Here is a 21,957-nt window from a genome sequence, read left to right as displayed (position 1 = left end):
TTGTGAGTTAATTTAATGTGATGGGGACATGGTGTGAAAATAGAACCTATTAACTGTGGATTAAGTTTAGGGAAGTCAAAAGTTTCTTTTGTTCTTTTAAAATTGCCTGTTTTAAAGTTAAGATATTTGGTCAAATTTATATTGAATAAATAAATATATATAATATTAGTAGATTTTTATTTTAGAAAATCGAAAATAAAATTAACCACACAAGTACTTTAATGTGAGAGAATGTTCTTTCAAAATTGATTAATCGAATATATATTGATATTTTCAAAAAAAATAATTTTTTCAAAGAATACTCTTCAAATTAGTGGTTTAAAAAAATTGATAAAATAATCTATAAAATTCAGATGAAAATTAACATATTCACATCTGCACGTGGCATACTCCACCAATATACATTTAATTGTCATTATTATACAATAGTAAAATGGGCTAAAAACACAACATTATTATATATTTAAAGATTACACAAAAAGTATTATAAATTATATAATTAAAAACGTAATATATTTAAAAATCATATAAAAATACATTTTCTAAATTTTGTTTGTGCCACGTAAATTTAAATAAAGAGAAGAAATACATTTCTAATAATTCAAACGGCATTTTAAATAATTTATATATTTACAAATAACATTAAAAGTAATAAATCTCAATAATTAACTACTTACATTAAAAGAAAATGTTGCACCATGTTTTTTAACTTTTAACTCTTTTAAACTTCTTATCTGAAATCGTTTTCATTTAAACATGTATAATATGAATATTTATTTCAACATCAATTATCATTTTAATTATTTTTATTTATCATACGTTCAAAATACATATCATATATATATATTAGAATAGAGGAGGTAACGTGTATAGAAGAAGTTCCCCATAATTTTGCTATTTTTTAAAGAAAAATGAGATGAGTATAGTGTGTAATAGAAGAGTTTTAAAAGAAGTGTTATTTACTATAGTCTATATAATAATTATATTTAGGTAGTAGTTTTCATTACGCATCACAAAATTGAATTTTGGATCCCTTCAAATTTGACTCTACTTTTGTTCTCTACTCACTCAATTCTTCAACACAAAACTCACACCAAGAATTTGTTTTATATTAAGAAAAATGTTTTCTTAAAACATACGTATCTTCTATTTTAGGAAAATAAATGTATCTTTCTTTTTTTGTTTTCTTATATATGGTTAATAAAGTAAAATATTTGTAAATAATATAATTATATCTAATGAGAGATGGGGTGGGGGTAACGGGGGCGGGGTATACAGTAGTGAGAATGAAAATGAGGTGTGTTGGAGGGGTAAATATGATACAAGTAATGTGAAATGTAATTTGTGGGCTTTTGCTACTTTTATTAAAAATGACATTTTTTTTTATTTTTAAAAACATATATAATTATGAATGTATTACGATAAAAACACTATAAAATATATTGTATAATATTGTAACAAATATTATTTTATTATATTCGGACTTCATTGATGATCAAACAATATTTTTGAAAGTCTTCACGTTTCATCATATTTTCCTTTATGTTTTTGTTTGAGTCTTCATGTTTGTATTGTAAAGGCGAACAATTAGCATTCTAAGCAAATAAAAATCCTTGATTAACTCGTTTGACAGTCTTCACATTTCATCATATTTCCCTTTATGTTTTTGTTTGAGTCTTCATGTTTGCATTGTAAAAGCGAACAATTAGCATTCTAAGCAAATAAAAAGCCCTGATTAACTCGTTTGACTGGAAAGTGCATCGACTATTGAGTTGCAAAAAAATTGTTTGCGTAATATCATTTGTATAACAATAGGATTGTATAGATAACATACAATCTTATATTTATCTAAAAACTAGTCTCGTTGCATGTGCATTACACGTGTATATCTTGTTTGTAAATAGGAGAACTTTCGCATATAGTCACTCAAAAATAACTTAATTACTCTCAATTACTATAGTTTGCTAATTATAATTCGTAGCTACATGTTATAGGGCAAAGAGTAACGAGCTAGATTGGGAGAGTGAGGAGAGAGGCGAGCGAGAGAGGACAATAATTTACGGGTACAATTTTTTTAAATATAATTCGTGTGTTTTTGTATAATTGAATAATATAAATTCTGGAATTACATACTAATTTTAAATCGTTATACAAATTATATTTAAAAATTTTTACCATACAAAATTTGAAAACTATAGTTTATTCAAAAATATTAAAAAATTATACACAAAAAGATTGAACATACATGATAATAAAACTGAAAAACCAAAGAAAATCATCGTCAAATACAAATACAACCAAATACAAATCAAACTAACAACTATTAGTTGCGAATTATGTAAATATGCAAAATTATATCAACGCAACCAAGCTAGTAATAATTATAACAAACTATAAATTAAATAGTATAAATTTATTTAACCGCATAATATTTTAAACCTTAGTTAACCTATCCCACAAGATTGACAAGAGGGGTGGCAAAAATGTTGAGTTACAGTTCTGCCGGCGTTCACATATTTGATCTCCGGGGAATTGGGTAAGAGTATTACAAGGTGGAAATCGAACCCTAAAGTTGAAATTTCAGTAACCAAATGTGAAATTAGTTGTTGATAAAGCTCAAATCAATATATTATGGAACACCAACTTCCGAATCGCAACAGGTAATTTGATTTCCATTTTGAGTACTAAATACTTCATATTTGCGTTGATGGATGGGTGAATGAATGCAAATATCACCATTATATGTTATTGTTGTCCAATTTCATTGTCTGTGTTTACTTATAGTTAAAAATTGTCACTTCACTAGCCTGATATGTTGTCATGGAAAGGAATTGCAGATGGTGGCTTATGGTCAAGTCCAGCTATCAATTTCTGTCCAGAAACATTTCTCCTAATTCAGTCTGGTTGTAGAAAACAATCTGGAAGAGTGCTGCACCAGAAAAGGTAGCTTGCTTCACTTGGCTTAAACTATGCAATATATGAGTACTTTGTGAATGCTAAGAAGAGCACTCCAACCATCTTTTCATTCATTTATTGAGAATGCAATTCAATGATAAGAATGTTCTTTATCAAACAACTTAAACTTTTAGATGAGATGGTCACACACTTCAACACTTCATCAGAGCGGCCCATCCCAATTATTGTTTACCGATGTTGGATGCCCATATTAATTGCCCACACTTTAGATGTCTAGACCTAGGCATGAGGTTCAACATGGTGGAGTGTTGAAAAGTCCCACATAGGATGAAAAAGGGATGTGTGGTTGCTTTATATGATATTAGACAATCCTCCCCTTGAGAGCTAACTTTTTTGCTTGAATTATGCTCAAGATTCATTTGTTTACATGGTATTATAGTAAGAGAGGTCCTAGGATTAAATGTCACCACTATCCATTATCATAAATACTTACACATGCTTAACCTATGGAAAAAGAATTAGGCCTGCACATGAGGGGGTGAGTTGAGAATACAGTTAAATAATAAGAGTGTGCTCCCTCTAACAACTTAAGCTTTTAGATGAGATAATCACTTACTTCAATAACTTTTAACCTCTCTTCAACAACTTGAGGTTAAGGTTTGGAATGCCATCCTAGGGCCATTTGGTTGTCCACCCGTAAGGATAGGAAAACAAGACGTTTAGAGAGAAAACAAGAGTATGTTAGTATAATCAATACAAATGTTTTTCTACAATTTCTTTATGGTGCATTATGGCATTATTTAGTAATGTCGAAGGTTCTAATTGAGTTGAAGGTCTTTCGAAAACAACATCTCTATATCCATGAAGATAGTGGTAAGGTCTATGTGCATTCTACTTTCCCCAGACCTCACTTGTAGGATATAAGTGGGTATGTTATTGTTGTAGTTGTTAATGATGTCAAAGCCAAGATTGAATTTTTTTAGCTCTTTACTCAATTTGTAATGATGCTAATTGTACATTTTCTCCAACACTCACTTGATGCTGGTTATCAATAAGCTTATCCTGCCGATAAATAAAAGAAAAAGGGGCTAAAATAACTTTTCCTATACATGCGAGTATTTCCTTATGTTCTTGAATTCCTATTAAGATATATCAACTCATATTGATAGTTAATTTGTGATTATTTAGTATTTGGATGAAATGGATCTGAATAGAATGCGGTATGTAGTGTGCGTATTGCCAACCCCAACTAATTTGGGACTGAAGCGTGTTGATTTACTAGTTGATGCCTTGATAAAATATTTGTATATAAGGAAAAACAAGTTTTTGCTAATAAAGGCATTTCTGAATTACCCAAAGGTTTTTGCCAATCGGATTCCTCGCCTAAAAGAATATTATTATTTTTTTACTAATGAAAAAAAAGATAATTCTTAGTTTTGTCGTGTTCAAAAGAGTAGTGTGGAGTAGCTAGTGTATCTTTCTAAATCCTATATTCAATATTCTTGTTGCGTGTAGAAATTTTCATGGTAGTTTTTTTTTGTAAAGATGCAATGTCGACATGTGCTGATCTAATGATGATAAGGTTCATGCAAAAGACACCTTTAGGCAGCGAATCAGACAAACAGAACACTGTACCAACACCGACAACATTGATATATAAAGTTCGGATTCCTTGATGCTGTTCTTCATTGTGGCTTCTGGCATTGGAGATATTCTCTTTCTCTTTTAAGGTTCATTAGATCTCTATTTCCTTTTATTGCTATTTCTATTTCTCAAATTTTTCCTCTTTAAATTTGCCTTGCATTTTGGTAAATCATCCTATGTTACGCTTGAATGGTCTTGTGATTTATTCTTCTTCTATTTGATTATGTTTGTACTTCATTAGCAAATCATGAGTATACTTGAAAAATTATTAGTTGCTCGACCCTCATGCAAGGAATTTTTCAAGAAAACATCCTGTATAAGCACGATGTTGACCTGTTTCAGATTAGTTTAGTGTCACCATGTACTAGGCTAAGATGGTAATTGTGGTAGAGCAAGAAGAAATCAGAGATCCAGAATACTCAATTTGACTCTTCCGTTGAGTTATGTTTGTGCTATTGGGATCTCAATTTGTTAAGGTAATGAATTTATTGCACAATGCTTGAAAGTGCAATTCCTAGTATACTCTAGCCATCAAGTGAAATTCTCTTTTTGTCCAAACTTCCATATTAAAGATTGAAATAGATATGTCTTGAGTCATCTTTATTCTCATCGGTTCAGATTGCAATGCATATGCCTAAGTTCTAAAAGAGATGATATATCATCTTGAACTATAAGAAGATAGTTTTATGTTGAGATTGACTTAAAAATAATTTTAGGAGAATGAGCGTTCACAGCATTACTCTTAACTTTGTGCTTGAATATGAAACCATTCTGGTATAATCTGCAAACATTATTATTATAACAAGGTAGATAAGGCAACCTTATAACAAGGCCCCAAATTGAACTAATTAGCTGTTTTTACACATGGGTGCTCTTCACTTCTGTTTTATTTTATCATTGCTCATGTGCAACTAGTTATCTCTACTTTTAAAGATCTTATCTACTTCTTTGTGAAATTCCAACGAAGTCCGGGACTGATCATGCGTGCTTTTGATAAAAGGGTATAAGGGTAAGGAACTTTATACGGGCTAACAGTCTGACAATTTGAATTATGCAGATATTTTCACTGTAAGTGAACGTGAGGGTCTCACAGTACAGCTTTCTGAAGCCTCAACAGATCTTCGCCATTATGTCGATCGTGGTAATCATAGTTTTAAAAATTAGTAAAATTACTCACTAATCATTCATCTCTTCTAGAAGTTATGATGGTGAATATTTAGTAATTTTTGTTTTGACTTGTGGTCGTCCTTATCAAGTGCTCCGTTTTAGCTCCTCAGGAGTTTTGGATTTTAAATTAAGTTTGACTATAAAAATTGTGATATTTGAATAAAGTAGTTTTTGTATTAGAAGTGAAAAATGATATTTGAAAATTGGCCAAGTTATGTGTGGCCATGAATAGAATTTGAAGTGGTTTTCTGACTTTCTGTGATTAATTTGGAGTGAAAAAAGTGAAAACAACTTTTTGATGTTTTTCAAAATTCCAGAATTTTATGGCCAAATTGTTTCCCAGAGTTCGACTCTGGAAAAAGTAAAAAAAATCATGGTTAAAAGCCCCCTAAGCACTTGCATATTTCCGTGCATTTGCCTTTTTTTCCCTTGAATCAAGCTGTGAAAGATGCAGCCAAGAGCATAAGATGTATTCCTATGTCCTTAATGGCTGTGCTACTTGCTTGTATTACTCTTTATCTTGCATGTTTTCTGAAATGGTGATTTTTTCCCTGTAAACCAGAGTCTTTGTTATATATACTTGTGTAGAGGTCAAGAAATATTTACCAGTATTTAGTCTAGTCTTGTCTTGACACTGCAATTTCTTTACTACCAGCGTAAATTTTTTTCAAGCGCAACGGTATTATCATCAGTCATTCTGACTATCCTAGGTAAAGTTTCTGCCTCATTTTTTATGATTCTTTTCTTGCAAATTCTTTATGTGGAACCTGTCTATTAATTATCCATTTGTTAAACTGTTTGGCAGCTGTTGTCATCTACGCTATAAGCCCCCCTGATGACTCATGGGTTCTTGTGGTAACTTCCGTCCTAGTCTTAAGCTGAATATTAGTGAGCATTTTTCTTGACTCATTTGGTGGCATAATATTTTGACATGATGGTGTCAAATTTTCACGTGCAGGGTGTCATTGCTATACATGTTGTCCCGGTGATAGTAGTTGTAATGATATATGAAATTTGTTCTATACGTCAAGCTAGAGACAGAGAAAGGATTGCACCGGTTAACCACTTGATTGATTCTGATGAACTTCATTACGATGTGCCTCCATTAGAATCATTTCCCACCAGAAGACGATTGCAAGACCTGAGGCTCCAAATTGCTAATCTAAACCGTGAAGTTGATGAGTTTGGTATGTTTGCTATGCAATCTGCTAAAACTTTATCTAGCAAAAGTTTTGATGTGGATATGTTCTTGGAATCATTATCATACTCACCTTTCAAGATTCTGTCAGGAAAATAAAAACAATCTTTTTCTTACTATATGGTTGTTTCCATATGCAGAACACCATACCTACGGAGAGTTATCTTCTATCTTCAGAATTCCTTCTGTGAATGACGAAGAGATAGATGCTTGTCTAGAGAGGTAAGCACAAGCATGTTAAGTCGTGCTTTTTTCTCTCAAGCCTAGAATTCACTTAAATTCTTGTGCACATAGAGTAGGACGATTGGTGGTTTAAATCTAGAGTAATGCTAGTTGATCACATTCCCTTCAGCTAACTACCAAAAACTTCTGCATATATTTTTTAACAATAAAAAGAACTTTTGAATATATTTTTGAAAGGATGGGGAAAATAAAAAAGTTTGAAATATGAAACTGCAACAAAGAGATTAATGACTTGTGCATAGTTTGTTTGAAGAACCAAATGTTAAGTTGAAAAATGTGTACTTTTCGATGAGTTTATCTGTATTGAAATTTTTAACGACAGTTTTGCATTGAAATTTTAATGGACGATTCAGTATTGTTCTTTCCTGCAGTGAGGATGCTCCACCGGAACAGGCCTCATCTTCTTCAACCTCAGCCTTAGCCTCAGACCAGGTATTTTCTTTCATATTCTCAAGGTTTATGCCAAAATACTATATATAGCTTGGTGACCTCTCCACGTCTATTTTAGCTACCCCTTGTTTTCCCTTAGTTGCTTGTCATCTTCCCTTTTTTGGATAATATTTGCAAATCCAGGAGTAGTAATGTGAAAAATCAATTTTCTCACAGCTATTTGCCTTGGATTTTCAAGAGAGGGGAGAGGGGAAAATACCTAAAACTCTCATGATATCTGTATATGCAGCCCGTTAATGATATATATTTTTCTAGCTCCACGATATACTTATCCTATCATATATTTTCTAGTCCTTTTGTGTTCTTCTGTGCTTCTTTTTATGAAATTCTCCATTCAACTCGCTTAAAACATTAGGTTTGGTTTTTCAGTATTTGTAATGTGCTCCTTTCAAATGAAGCAGGAATCTATGACAATAGGTGTGCCCGACGAAGATGGTTCATCTGATGAATTGATATGTAATATTTGTTTGGAGCCAGTTATTGAGGGAGACCTTGTTTGTTGCTTTCCCTGTATCCATCAGGTTTCTTCCTATTCTATCTAATATTTTCTTCCTTTCCTCTATAATAGATCATGTTCAACCATTTCCCTAAATCACAGTATCGTGGACATAGATCTGAGTTGAAGCTCAATTTCAACGATTATGGATAAAATCACTCAATGTTATCGACTATAACTACCATTTCCTTATCTTTGAGGCTTGAATAAACGCCAGTAACTCAGAAATTAACTGATCTTTGCACTTCTTTTAATTCTAATCCACAAACTTAATCGTAGTCTTGGATTTCGCACTCTTGTCAGTGTTCACTTATCTTTTTTTTTTTTGCAGTTCCATGCTGTATGCCTTGATAAATGGCTCGAGTTGAGTCCTACCTGTCCAGTCTGTAACTTATGCTGAAGTCAGGAAGTATGAAATGGTGTGACGAGTAACGAAGCTTAAAACTCTATGTTTGAAGAATAAATGAATTCTTATAAGAATTCTCTACTCTAGTTTGCAGACTTATTGAAGCAGTATGTAAAATTAGTAGGCAGAAGCCTATACTATTTCCCTTTTGAAGTTGTGTGTGTTTCAAGTTTGGTTTGTTTGAAGCAGAATGTACTATTTCCCTTTTGAAGTTCTATGTAATAAAAGTTCAAGTGTGTTGAAGCAATATGTAACTTAAATGTGCAAAAACCTCTACTATTTTCCTTTTTTTGAAGTTTTATGTGTGTGAGCCTCAATCCTCTGATTTTCGAATTGGAATAAAGAGGAGTAATGCTTCCTAGCACGGGATGAAAAAATAAGACTACTTTGATCGGAATAGTATTCATAGAAATGATCTAACATAGAGTAGGATTGATTGTGGAAGAGATTCATTAACAATAGTAAAAAGACGCGGACATCTGATTTTAATACAATAGGTGTCTACTAGTGCTAGTCTTAGTTGGATATCGCGATTGATGATGAGTGAATAGGTGGAGTTAGGTGTACGTTCACAGGTGGGAAGTAATGAGGCTAGTCTCGTCCAATTGAACAACTGCTTAATTAATTCATCTACTTTTAAAGTATACAATTTTTTAGTGTCAAACTATGAAATTAGTATTCCATAGATTATTTTACTCGTCCAAGTTAGATACCAAATTAGCCTTCCATGATAAATGATTCTATCCAAAACATACTTTTTTTTCTTCTCATAATTTAAGAGATTAAGAAAATCATTTTTCCTTTTATTAAGTTCTCATTATTCAACTTTATTAGATTTAGTTCTCCAAATTGTAAAATAAAAATACTCATACATGGTTAACTTATCAATATAAGAACAAACTAATTAGCTCCGCCTACCCATTTACATCTCTATTCACTAAACTAATTACAAAATCTATGCCTAATTAGTGACATTTAGAGTAGTCTAATTATTTATTTTTATATATTTATATTAATCTAATATAGTTAACTAATATTTATCTTAAAATAAAATAAAGAAAAAAATAGAAGAAAAGAAAAGGACAAAAATATAAAAAAGAAGATAAACTAACCACGAAAACAGGAAAAAAAAAATTAAGAGAAAAAAAAGACAAAAAGGAAAAAAAACAAAACAAATATAAAAAGGATTAAAAGAAGTGAAGAAAGAACCAAAAAAAACAGCTAGGCCTAAGGGAGTCGTGTACGACTTGAATTGACAACCGAACCATATATATATATATATATATATATATATATATAATTTACGCGATATATATATATGGAAAGAAAGATATATTATTTTTTTTGTGAACATGCTTGTTTGTACCTATATTTTGACTTATGTATACATTATGATAGTCAAGATGCAATAAGAAGAGTTGAAAATGTTATGAATAAAAGAGAGTCTCATCACATGTGATGAAGAGTTGAAGACATAATACCGTTAGATAATAATTCTTTAGTGAAATTATCACAATCAACTAAGTAAAGTCAAAAGATAACGTGTAAGATTCACTTATCAAAGGCCTAACTCGAGAGACGGTTAATAAATCATTAAAGAGAATAGGGTTATGACTGAGAACAAGTCATCATAATGATAAGTTTACCTAGTTGGAGATTTCAAAATCTAGATTCAAAGAGATCAAACAACATCATGAGAGTTCAACATTGTCATTAAATTAATCCATTCTCATTATACGACAATGTTTAGGAAATAAGGAAACAATTTTTTTAATGATTTATAGATTTGACATGACATGATCAATTACCAAACAATGAATCTACGGGTCACATATTTCGAAATTAGCTATGTGACTGTGAAGTGTAAGCCACTTAAAGGAGGATTAGTGAAAGGTCAATTCTACACACATATGAAATGATCACATGTTGTTCATGACTAAAATGAACACAATAATGAGAATCAAGAACGGATAAATGTAAATTGTTTGACATGTGTTATTTATGTATACATCAAAGCTCGACGGTTGAAGAATATCAATTTATCGATTGACCAAGTATACTCGATGCATATTCACTATGAAAAAATTTAAAAAAACATATATATACTAAACCAAATGAGCATTAGTTCTTACTATCACGCATATTTTTCATACATACTTTCCTAATATAGTCATTCCCCATTCACGTAGAGAACTTTTGAGTTTCCTCGAGTTTTACTTGTTTAATCCTTCGAATTTATTATCGTTTGTTGAAGTAGTTCCGTATTTTAATTTGGAGTACTTTTGTCCAATTATTTGTAAATAAAGAAAGGTCTAAATAGAGCTTGGATTATGTAGCAACTTATAACCAATTCAGCTGAAATTTTTGCAGCACTCTCCACGAGTAAAATATATCTAAATATTAAATAAAATATATCATACATCAGACTAGATTCAACTTTAATTAACTTCCAAAGGTGCTTACATAAATAAATAAAGGTAGAGTTACTCATTACATATTTTGTTCCCACATCGTTAATGAACAATGATTTTTGTTAATACATATAATGATGACATAACACATCGAAATGCTGAGCCTTGTAACGTGGGCTTGTAACCTAAGTTGGGGCAACAATGTGGTGGGATGTTAGGCTGTTCCAGATGGCTGGACTTTGGTTGGCATTAGTCTGGCCTGCCCTATCCAAGCACGGAGTTGAGTCACGGGGTCCAAACGAAAGTATGGGCTGCTTGGCTCTTAGAGTGGGGTGGACTGCGTGAGGCTGGTTTCACAGAGCAACGAATAGCTCCCACTCTGTGCAGTGGAAGGATAACGAGCCAGTGCTCTCCAAGTTCAACTAAAACCTGATGGACTGCCTAATTAAACCACCACTTTTTTTCTTCTATAATTGGTGCTTGGTCCAAGTTTACCTAAATGTGAGATAAAGTGTATGAAATAGTCTCCTGTTGAAGTTCTTTCAATATGAGAGGCTTCTCTCACTATGGATTCATGTTAAAACTTGTGTTAATAGTAGTAAAACCATGTTTATTTGCTAATATTTCATGTTCTGAGTTGCATCAATTGCTTTTCAAGCAATTTAATTAAGAAAAAATACATTTTAATTGTACTCTATGTTGTTTGAGATTGTAACCATATAAAATCATAAAAGGAATAAGATTTAATTTAGCCCTTAAGCATGTGGATGAGTGTTTTGGTGTTAGTTGTTAGTCCCAATCCTTCGATTCCGAAGGAAATAATAAAGAGTTACATATTCACACTAACGTATATCACACTATGTGTCACTGAATGTATTGGCTAAATAAGGGCCTTTTGATCACTCCATAAGGATGATGTGTTTGGTATGGAGGAAAATAGTCTCCGGCAAATGTTCTTCAATTTTTCAATATTTGGTTGGTTAAAATTTGGGAAAGCATTTTCTTTTGAAAAATAAGTTTCATAAAAATTAATAAAGAAAATGACTTTTCAAGTAAAAAGTAGAAAAAACAAGTTTCATAAATGACATCTTACATCATTTGTCTCCTCCCGACCCCCCATAGCGTCCATTCCCACCAACCCCAAATCCTACCCTCACCTTCAAGTCTAATAATATTTATCTTAGATTATACCCAAACTTTTCTAGAACAATATTTCTGCTTACTTATCAAACATAACAAAATAACATAAAAACTAATTATTTTTCGAGAAACTTTTTTCCAAAATATATTTTTTGCTGAAAACATTTTTCTTGCAACCAAATGTACTCACCTAACGACTTTCTACTTGAGTGATCATTGACCCTTTTCTACCCATGACAGCTAAATGGTTTATGAAAATTGTGAATTGTCTGAATTCTCCCTCATATCAGTTCTCAATACTATTCTCAAAATACCTATCGACTTTCTACTTGAGTGAAGGCCAATTCTACGCACGCATGAAATCATGTGTTGTTCATGACTGAAACGAACACAAAAATATGAGAATCAAGAACAGTTAAATGTTAATTGTGTGACATATGTTATCTAGGTATACATCAAAGTTTGACGGTTGAAGGATGTCAAAGCTGCTAACTAACCAAGTGTAACTGATGCATGTTCACTACGAAGAAATTTAAAGTAAAAATATACTATATCAAATACGATTAATCCTTATTATCACACATATTTTTCATGTATACATTCATAATATAGTCATTCCCCATTCACGTGGATAATTGTTGAGTTTCACTTGTTAATTCTTCAAATTTAATATTATTTCGTATTTTAATTTGGAGTACTTTTGTCCAATTATTTGTAAATAAAGAAAGGTCTAGATAGAGCTTGGATTATATAGCAACTTATGACAAATTCAATTGAAATTTTTACAGCACTTTCTACGAGTAAATATATCTAAATGTTTAATAAAATATATCATAAAATCTGACTAGGTTCAATTTTAATCAACTTTCAAAGGTACTTACGTAAATAAATAAAGGTAGAGTTGCTTATTACATATTTTGTTCCCACATCGTTAGTGAACAATGACTTTTGTTAAAACATATAATGATGACATAACACATTTAAATGCCGAGCCTTGTAACATGGGCTTGTAACCTAAGTAGGGGCAACAATGTGGTGGGATGTTAGGCTGTTTCAGATGGCTGGACTTTGGTTGGCATTAGTCTGGCTTGCCCTATCCAAGCACGGAGTTGAGTCACGTGGTCCAAATGAAAGTATGGACTGCTTGGTTCTTAGAGTTGAGTCACGTGGTCCAAATGAAAGTATGGACTGCTTGGTTCTTAGAGTGGGGTGGACTGCGTAAGGCTGGTTTCACAGAGCAACGAATAGCTCCCGCTCTGTGCAGTGAAAGGATAACGAATCAGTGCTTCTCCAAGTTCAATAAAAACCTGATGGACTCCTTAATTAAACCACCACTTTTATTTTGCATCTAACTCTTCTATACTTTCCTTTTGTGAAATTCTTTGAATTCATGTTAAAACTTGTGTTATCTAGTATTAGTATACCACATTCCGCCCTTAATATTTATGTTGGGTCTTTACCATAGTTTCTTACTATAATTGAGTTTTCCTTTTCTTTGAAAGGAACACAAATTCTCTATATTTGGTTAGTCCGTTTTCTTGTAGAAAAATGTTAACGACTCCCTAAACAAAGATTTATTTCTTCTAACTTGATAGTAAGTTACTATGTGGTTCTAGAGGCTTTTGAGAGTTTTGTGTAGGGGGAGAATTTGGGAGATACAAATGTTACGTGAACACTTGTGTGCACCTCCTTTTATTCCGAGTGAATAGTGTGAAGTTATTTATCCCGATATTGTGTATTCTAGCTTTTATATAATTGATTGTTCATCTCTTCATGTGGATGTACGTCGGTTGACATTTAGCTTGATTATTTTTTGTCCCAACAATTTCATCCTATATCACGTAGGAAAGAGTTGTATCGACTGCTTTTAAAGCAATTTAATTAAGAGGAGATATATTTTAATTGTAATCCAGGTTGTTTGAGATTCTAATCGGGAACAAAAACACAATAAGCCTTTAAGCATATAGATAAGTGTTTCGATATTAGTTCTCGGCCCCAATCCTCCAATTTTCCAATGGGAACAAGGAGTTGTATATTCATATTGACGCATCACTCTCTGTCATTGAATGTTTGTTACTTTTTCATTTTTTCAATGTTTGGTCGTACACAATTTGAGAAAACATTTTCTTTAAAAAAATAAATTTCTTATAGAAAAGTATAGTTTATACTAAAGAAATAATATCATAGTGTTGACTAGATTCTATTTTAATTAACTTCTAAAGATGCATCAATAAATAAAGGTAAACTTACTCAACATATTTTTTTCTCCCACATCGTTTGTGAAGGATGACTTTTGTGAATACATATAACGATACAACATGACTTCTAAATGTCGAGCCATGTAACGTGGGCTTGTAACCTATGTAGGGGCAACAATGTGGTGGGATGTTATGCTGTTCCAGATGGCTGGACTTTGGTTGGCATTAGTTTGGCCTGCCCCAGCCAAGCACGGAGTTGAGTCACGGGGTCCAAACAAAAGTATGGGCTGCTTGGCTCATAGAGTGGAGTGGACTGCGCGAGGCTGGTTTCACAGAGCAACGAATAGCTCCCGCTCTGTGCAGTGGAAGGATAATGAGCCAGGGCTGCTTGGCTCATAGAGTGGAGTGGACTGCGCGAGGCTGGTTTCACAGAGCAACGAATAGCTCCCGCTCTGTGCAGTGGAAGGATAACGAGCCAGAGCTGCTTGGCTCATAGAGTGGAGTGGACTGCGCGAGGCTGGTTTCACAGAGCAACGAATAGCTCCCGCTTTGTGCAGTGGAAGGATAACGAGCCAGTGCTCTCCAAGTTCAACAAAAACCTGATAGACTGCCTAATTAAACCACCACTTTTTTTTAAATTTTTTTGCAAAGCTTAAAACTCGTTATGTGATTAAATGAATTCACATTAAGAATTTTGAAGTTTTTTTTTTAAAAAAATTTGAAGCTTCTATAACCATTAAATCATGTTAAAACTTGTGTTTGTTGTAGTAAATTAGAGGAAATGTTGTTTGCTAATATCATACAGAAAATAGTTGCATCAATTAAAAGAGGAGATACATTTTTAATCGTACTCTAGGTTGTTTGAGATTATTGTCACCGGGAAAAGTAGTAGTAAATAGCCACACTTTTACTCATTTATAGTTACTGGATTTTGTAAATAGAAGAAGGTATAAACGAAGGGAATTCCTTGTAGCACTGTCTATGCATGAAAGATATCTAAATGTTCATGAAATAATGACTAAATTATATTTTTAATTAACTTCTAAATGTACATTAATAAATAAAGGTAGAGTACTCATAACATATTTTGTTCCCACATCGTTTGTAAACAATTACTTTTGTGAATACATATAATGATGACATAACACATCTAAATGCCGAGCCTTGTAACGTGGGCTTGTAACCTAAATTGGGGCAACAATGTGGTGGGATGTTAGGCTGTTCCAAATGGCTGGACTTCGGTTGCCATTTAGTCTTGGCTTGCCCTATCCAAGCACGGAGTTGAGTCACGTGGTCCAATGAGAAAAATGGAGTTTTTCGAAATCCATTTTAGCATTTAGACGAAAAAATATTATGATTCTTAAGAACTCAACGGGCCCTATCCAAGCACGGAGTTGAGTCACGTGGTCCAATGAGAAAAATGGAGTTTTTAAAAAGAAAAAGAAAACCATTTTAGCATTTAGACGAAAAAATATTATGATTCTTAAGAACTCAACGGGCCCTTCCCCTTCGAATCAAACAAACAAAGAAGGGAATGTGTGAGGCTGGTTTCACAGAGCAACGAATAGCTCCCGTTCTGTGTAGTGGAAGAATAACGAGCCAGTGCTCTCCAAGTTCAATAAAAAACCTGATGGGCTCCTTAATTAAACCACCATTTTTTTATACTTAAAACTTGTGTTATCTAGTAGTATACCAACCCCCCCCCCCTAATATTTATGTTGGGTATTTATTTTGGTTTCTTACTATAAATAAAATTTTCCTTTTCCTTGAAGGAAACTCAAAGTCTCTATATTTGGCTAGTTCGTTTTTTCGTAGAAAAATATTTACGACTTTATAAATAAAGATTTATTTCTTCAAATTTGGTAGCATTCACAATGTGGATCTAGGGGCTTTGCGAATTTTGTGTAAAGGGAGAATTTGGGAGATATAAAATGTTACGTGAACACTTGTGTGCACCTCTTTTTATTTTGAGTGACTTATGTGAGGTCATTTCTTTCGGTATTGTATATAATGGATTGTTCATCTTTTCATATGGAAATAAGTTGGTTTATCGAACCACATTAAATGTTTGTGTCTCATTTGATATGTTTTTCTTTTGTCTTCTTATTCATGGTCTTTCTTTTGTTAGCTTCCACATAACGTTTGATTATTTTGGTCCCCTAACAATTTCATGCTCTATCACATAGAAAATAGTTGCATCAACTGCGTTTAAAGCAATTTAGTTAAGCTCTATCAGACAGAAAATAGTTGATGATGTTGTAAACATTTCAATTACCTAATATGGATTTGATTGCTCCATTTTAGTTTTTCCTCATACATAATATCTATCTAAGTTATGCACGAAATTATATATTATTTTATAGGGATAATGCCCAAGTACTCCCTCAACCTATGCCCGAAATCTCAGAGACACACTTATACTATACGAAGGTCCTATTACCCCCCTGAACTTATTTTATTAATAATTTATTACCCTTTTTCGACCTACGTGGCACTATCCTGTGGGCCCAACGATGGTTGATTTTTTTTTCAAACTAGTGCCACGTAGGCTAAAAAGGGGTTGAAAATTACTTATAAAATAAGTTCAGGGGGGTAATAGGACCTTAGTATAGTATAAGTGTGTCTCTGGGATTTCGGGCATAGGTTGAGGGGGTACTTGTGCATTATCCCTATTTTATATCAGAAAAAAATATGAAATATGCATGAATATGAATATTAGGTAATACATAAATTATACTCCCCCCGTCTGAAAATGTTTATCACGTTGCTCTAATCGAAAGTCAATTTGATTAGTTTTCAAATGTAAATTAGATCACATTAATTCGATATTTTAAACAAAAAAAAATTAGATATTCTAAAACTATATGAAAAGTACAATAAATTACAATTTTTTGCATATTAATATGATGAAAAAATGTATCTTAAAATGTTAGTCAAAGTTTTTATAATTTAACTCTAAAAATAGAAAACCATGACAAACAATACCAGACGGAGGGAGTATAGTTAAATGACCGAACAAACCCTTATAGTAATATGAGTAATTATTTCTCCTTTTACAATTTTTTTTTAATGTATAGTATAGTTTTATTTCCTCTACTTATGAACAAGACAGAATGAATACTATATTTCTTAGACTAATCTCTTTATATAATGACTCTTTTTAAAGTTTATATTTAAACAAAAAATGTTTCATTTGGTGATTTATCCTCGGAAATATCGACTAAGTGAGTTGCCATCTTGATCTAAAATTTAATACTTTAAAAGAACCATCTAATAATTTCTTCTATTATAGTTGGAAAATATATTATATTATCTTGTTTCCATTTTTAAACAACATTTCCCATTTTTAATTAGAAGCATTGGCATTTATGTTCACCACACTGCTATATTATATGTTATACTTTATGATTAAATATAGTATCCCATGAGGGAGGTCAGAGATCATTCTCCCGTAAATGTTTTCTCAGTCGAGCTTGTTATAATATACTATATAAATTTGGTGTGATTTTCATCTCTTGCGAATTAGTTTATATGACTTATTTCCCTTTTTTGTTCGTTACAAAAAGAATGATATATTTTTATATTAAGTAACAATTTAACTTTAAAATTCCTATTTTATCCTTAATAAAATGATTTATAGCCACACAAATATTGATCACTTATTTTAAACCACAAATTTTAAAAGTCTTTCTTTTTTTGTTAAATGTTATGTCAAGTCAAACTAACTCAATAAAAAATGAGACGGAGAAAATATTACATAGAAGCAGATTTATCGTTACACATTCAAAGGATAACGACTATGAAATTTCATATATCCATGAAATTGTCAACTTCCTATTATATGTCATACTTTATGATTAAATATAGTATCCCATGAGGGAGAACCTGTAAACGCCTTCTCAGTCGAGCTTGTCATAATACTATGTAAATTTGATGCGATTTACATTTCTTATGTTGTTTGCGAACTATTCCATTTATTTCAGTTTATATGACTTCCTTTCCTTTTAAGACGGTCCCAAAAAGAATGACATGCATGTGTCTATATTAAGTAGCAATTTAACTATCAACATGGGTTGTGGTGTACTAGTGGGAGTACTTCGCCCTAAACCAGAGGTCTCGGGCTCGAGGCCTGTATATGGAGAAAATTCTGTCCGGAACGCCGCCCCCGAATGGGCCATGCAGAGCGTGATCCAGATTTAGTCGAAGCTTCAATGTGGGCTCCGAACACTAGGTAGGAAACAAAAAAAAGTAACAATTTAACTTTAAAATTCCTATTTTATCCTTAATGAGATGATTTATAGCCACACAAATATTGATCACTTATTTTAGACCACAAGTTTCAAAAGTCTTTCTTTCTTTGTTAAATTTCATGTGAAGTCAAACTAACTCATATAAAATAAGACAGAGGAAATATTACATACGAGCGGGTTTATCAATATATATTCGAAGGATAACGACTTCGAATTTTTCAATGAAATTGTCAACTTCCTATAAGAAGCCGGCCAATCAGCAACTTTGTACAACCCTTTTTTTGTAGTACAATCCAATCCAAAAAGTCAAATTTGTACTACAAAAATACTACACAATCATCAAAATTTTTAGTCTAATAATTATACTTCTTTTTATACATCAACTAATTTAAACTAATTTTCATAGCACAAAACAATAATAAGAAATGATCATGACTTCCATAAAAAAGTCAACTACTTTGTTAACACTATTCCTGTTTTTGTTCTTGAAATTTTTAACTATCAATGGTCATGGTGGAGCTGATGATGATGATAAACATGATTCAAATGGAGATACAAATACAAATTTACGCGCGAAAGGATTGATTCTTGTTAAAATTTATTGCTTGATCATACTCTTTGTAACTACATTTGTTGGTGGCGTATCGCCTTATTTCTATCGATGGAATGAGGGGTTTCTCTTGCTAGGAACTCAATTTGCTGGTGGTGTTTTCTTAGGGACTTCATTGATGCATTTTTTGAGTGATTCTGCTACAACTTTTAGTGTACTTACAGAAAAAGAGTACCCTTTTGCCTTCATGTTGGCTTCTGCAGGTTAATTACTCATCGTAGCAGATAACCTATCTTATTAAATCTCGCTTTTTATAATTTTTTAGGAGCTTTGATAGTTTGAAAATATCTTTAGACTACTGATGATGCATATAACTTAAATTCTTATCAATTGTTATTGCATCATAACCGCGTTCATGTTAAATCCTCCAAATGCAATACTACTAGAGGATCTGTCACACATCTGACAACATTATGAGGAACGCGCAAATCAAATAAAACGAGTAACTTTTTTTTTTTGTAGGTTATCTTCTCACTATGTTTAGTGATTGCATTATTATGTTTGTGACAAAGGGTGTAAATGAATCAAGTGAGTCCAAAGTTGAAGTGGATGAAGAAGGAAGGTCAACTAATATTGATGAGGGACATGGAACAAATCCATTTCTAAAGACAACTTCACTTGGGGATACAATTCTTCTCATTCTTGCATTGTGTTTCCACTCTATTTTTGAAGGCATTGCTGTTGGAGTATCAGGTAAATAAACTATTAGTATATATAATCTTTTTTATTTATGTAGAGAGACTATCTCCAGGAGATTATATATAGATAATCTATACACTATCAATAGTTCAATACACTATGTTAATCTAACTTGATAGTGTTAAAAATCTATACACTATCAATAGTTCAATACACTATGTTAACCTAGAACATCTAGGGAATGTGTTACATGAGGACTAGAGGATGCTTTTTTTTTTAGTGAAAAGAGTTTAAACTTCTTTAGTTTCATTTCATATTTGCTTTTGTAAAAAAACATTTACTCATTGTGATCATCCTAAATTAATAATACCATCAAAGGGATATGGTGGGATACTATGCTTTCCTTCCGATATCCTTAACCAAATGTCTCGCATTTGAGCTATGGTAATAAAGAAAATATTTCAATATATATAGGGAATACTTTGCTCTCCTTAGTATGCCTACATACCACGAATATGGATAGCTAGTCGGGTCAATACATAGGTCTCGGATAATTGCCCAAAAAAAGGAGAATCGTCTTCAATAATGTGCTTTGGTGTTGGATATTTACTCTGAGTTTCTCATCATAAATAAGTTTTCCTTTTCCTAAAAGGAAAACATAAAGTTTCCATATTTGTAGAAATTGCTTAGGACTCTCTAAATAGAGACTCATTTGTTCTAACTTAATTAACATTCACAATATAGTCCTAGGGGTTTCGATAATTTTGGTTGGGGGAGAGAATTTGTGTGATACAAGTGATGCGTTATTACCTCCGTGAGCCTCTTTTTATTCCGAGTGAATTGTGTGAGGTTATTGTGTACTCTCGTATTTATAGTGGATTGTTCATCTCTTTTGTGGATGTAGGTCGATTGACCGAACCACCTTAGATCTTTGTGTCTTTTTGTATATTTCTCGTTTTGTCTTCTGACTTGTGGTCTTTCGAGGTTTGCTTTGTTAGGTTACACATGACACTTTAGTCCTAACACTTTAGTGGAGAAAAATCCCCTAATTGCCCTACAAAAACCCTAAAATTTTAGCTAAGAACTTTGTCACTTAATCCTTGCTAAATAAGATTATCAACATATTTTACTGTTTAGCTACAAAATTTGTCCGTCGCTAATCCTCACATTCCTTGATGTAATTTTCAGCTTCAAAGGGAGAGGCATGGAGAAACCTATGGACAATTTCATTGCACAAAATATTTGCAGCCATTGCAATGGGAATTGCACTTTTAAGAATGATACCAAAAAGGCCATTTCTACTTACTTGTGCTTACTCTTTTGCCTTTGCAATTTCAAGTCCTATAGGTGTGGGTATAGGAATTGCAATTGATGCTACTAGTGAAGGCCGTACAGCTGATTGGACTTATGCTATTTCAATGGCAATTGCTTGTGGGGTTTTTATTTATGTGGCAATTAATCACCTAATTGCAAAAGGGTTTAAACCACAAAATAAATGTTATTTTGATACTCAATTCTTCAAGTTTGTTGCTGTCCTTCTAGGTGTTGGGGTTATTGCTGTTGTCATGATATGGGACTAAATTAAACTATCTTGTTCAGACTCTTCAAAATGTCGATACTGTATGTTGCGTCCTTCAAAAATAGTGCTTTTTTTTAAGACCTGATACGGTGTGACAACATTATTAGAGAGTTCGTGATGAACTAAGTAAATATTCATTTTCTTGAATTTTACATGGGGTTTTGCTAATCTTTATTGTTTTGTTTCTTTTGAGATTGAATTATGCGTGCATGCATTTTTTTTTCCAGTACAACATTGGTTATTGATTTTATATAAGCAGATCTTCTAATTTATTGTGCAATTATAAACCATATTCATCCTAAATTGTTAAGAAAATGAATATGTGGACTACATGGGACAATAGTAAGGATAAATATATATTGAAAGAAATAATATATGTATCAATAAGTACAAATATTTAAAATAAATTTGTTATATTAAAGCATATATGTGTAGGATGAGTAACACAAAATCTAAATGCAAAATTTTAGATATATTAGCTTTAAGGCATAATACAAAATTGTGCCCGTTAACTTGCCTTCGAATCATATTTATGTCCTTCAATTTTAGATGTGCACAAGTAGATACTTAAACTTGTATAAAGTTGAATAAATAAACACACATGTCCTAC

At 32.2% G+C, this 21,957-nt stretch overlaps 2 protein-coding genes across 5 annotated transcripts; both read left to right on the top strand.

The window, feature by feature from the left end:
- Positions 1-2,446: 2,446 nt before the first annotated feature.
- LOC107021742 (E3 ubiquitin-protein ligase SDIR1-like) lies at positions 2,447-8,783 on the top strand. Of its 4 annotated transcripts, none has more exons than XM_027917543.1 (11): positions 2,447-2,660; positions 2,838-2,943; positions 4,499-4,646; positions 5,618-5,701; positions 6,383-6,437; positions 6,533-6,582; positions 6,686-6,914; positions 7,066-7,147; positions 7,540-7,600; positions 8,020-8,139; positions 8,446-8,783. In XM_027917543.1, exons 4-11 carry the CDS (start codon positions 5,690-5,692, stop codon positions 8,512-8,514), a joined length of 678 nt encoding a protein of 225 aa, XP_027773344.1. In that variant the 5' UTR covers positions 2,447-2,660; positions 2,838-2,943; positions 4,499-4,646; positions 5,618-5,689; the 3' UTR covers positions 8,515-8,783. The 4 variants fall into 4 exon arrangements, with proteins under 4 accessions (XP_027773344.1, XP_015077934.1, XP_015077935.1 ...); XM_015222448.2 differs by having other exon boundaries at positions 4,462-4,646; XM_015222449.2 differs by having other exon boundaries at positions 2,829-2,943; positions 4,462-4,646.
- A 10,125-nt stretch (positions 8,784-18,908) lies between these two features.
- On the top strand, positions 18,909-21,501 carry LOC107022653 (zinc transporter 2). The gene is made up of 3 exons (XM_015223250.2): positions 18,909-19,332; positions 19,592-19,822; positions 20,957-21,501. Exons 1-3 carry the CDS (start codon positions 18,945-18,947, stop codon positions 21,346-21,348), a joined length of 1,011 nt encoding a protein of 336 aa, XP_015078736.1. The 5' UTR covers positions 18,909-18,944; the 3' UTR covers positions 21,349-21,501.
- Positions 21,502-21,957: the final 456 nt, after the last annotated feature.

This window comes from Solanum pennellii, chromosome 6 (genome assembly GCF_001406875.1).
Source record: "Solanum pennellii chromosome 6, SPENNV200".
Classification (NCBI taxonomy): Eukaryota; Viridiplantae; Streptophyta; class Magnoliopsida; order Solanales; family Solanaceae; genus Solanum; species Solanum pennellii.
Note: the sequence above shows the minus strand (reverse complement) of the source record. Positions and strands in the feature narration are given on the sequence as shown.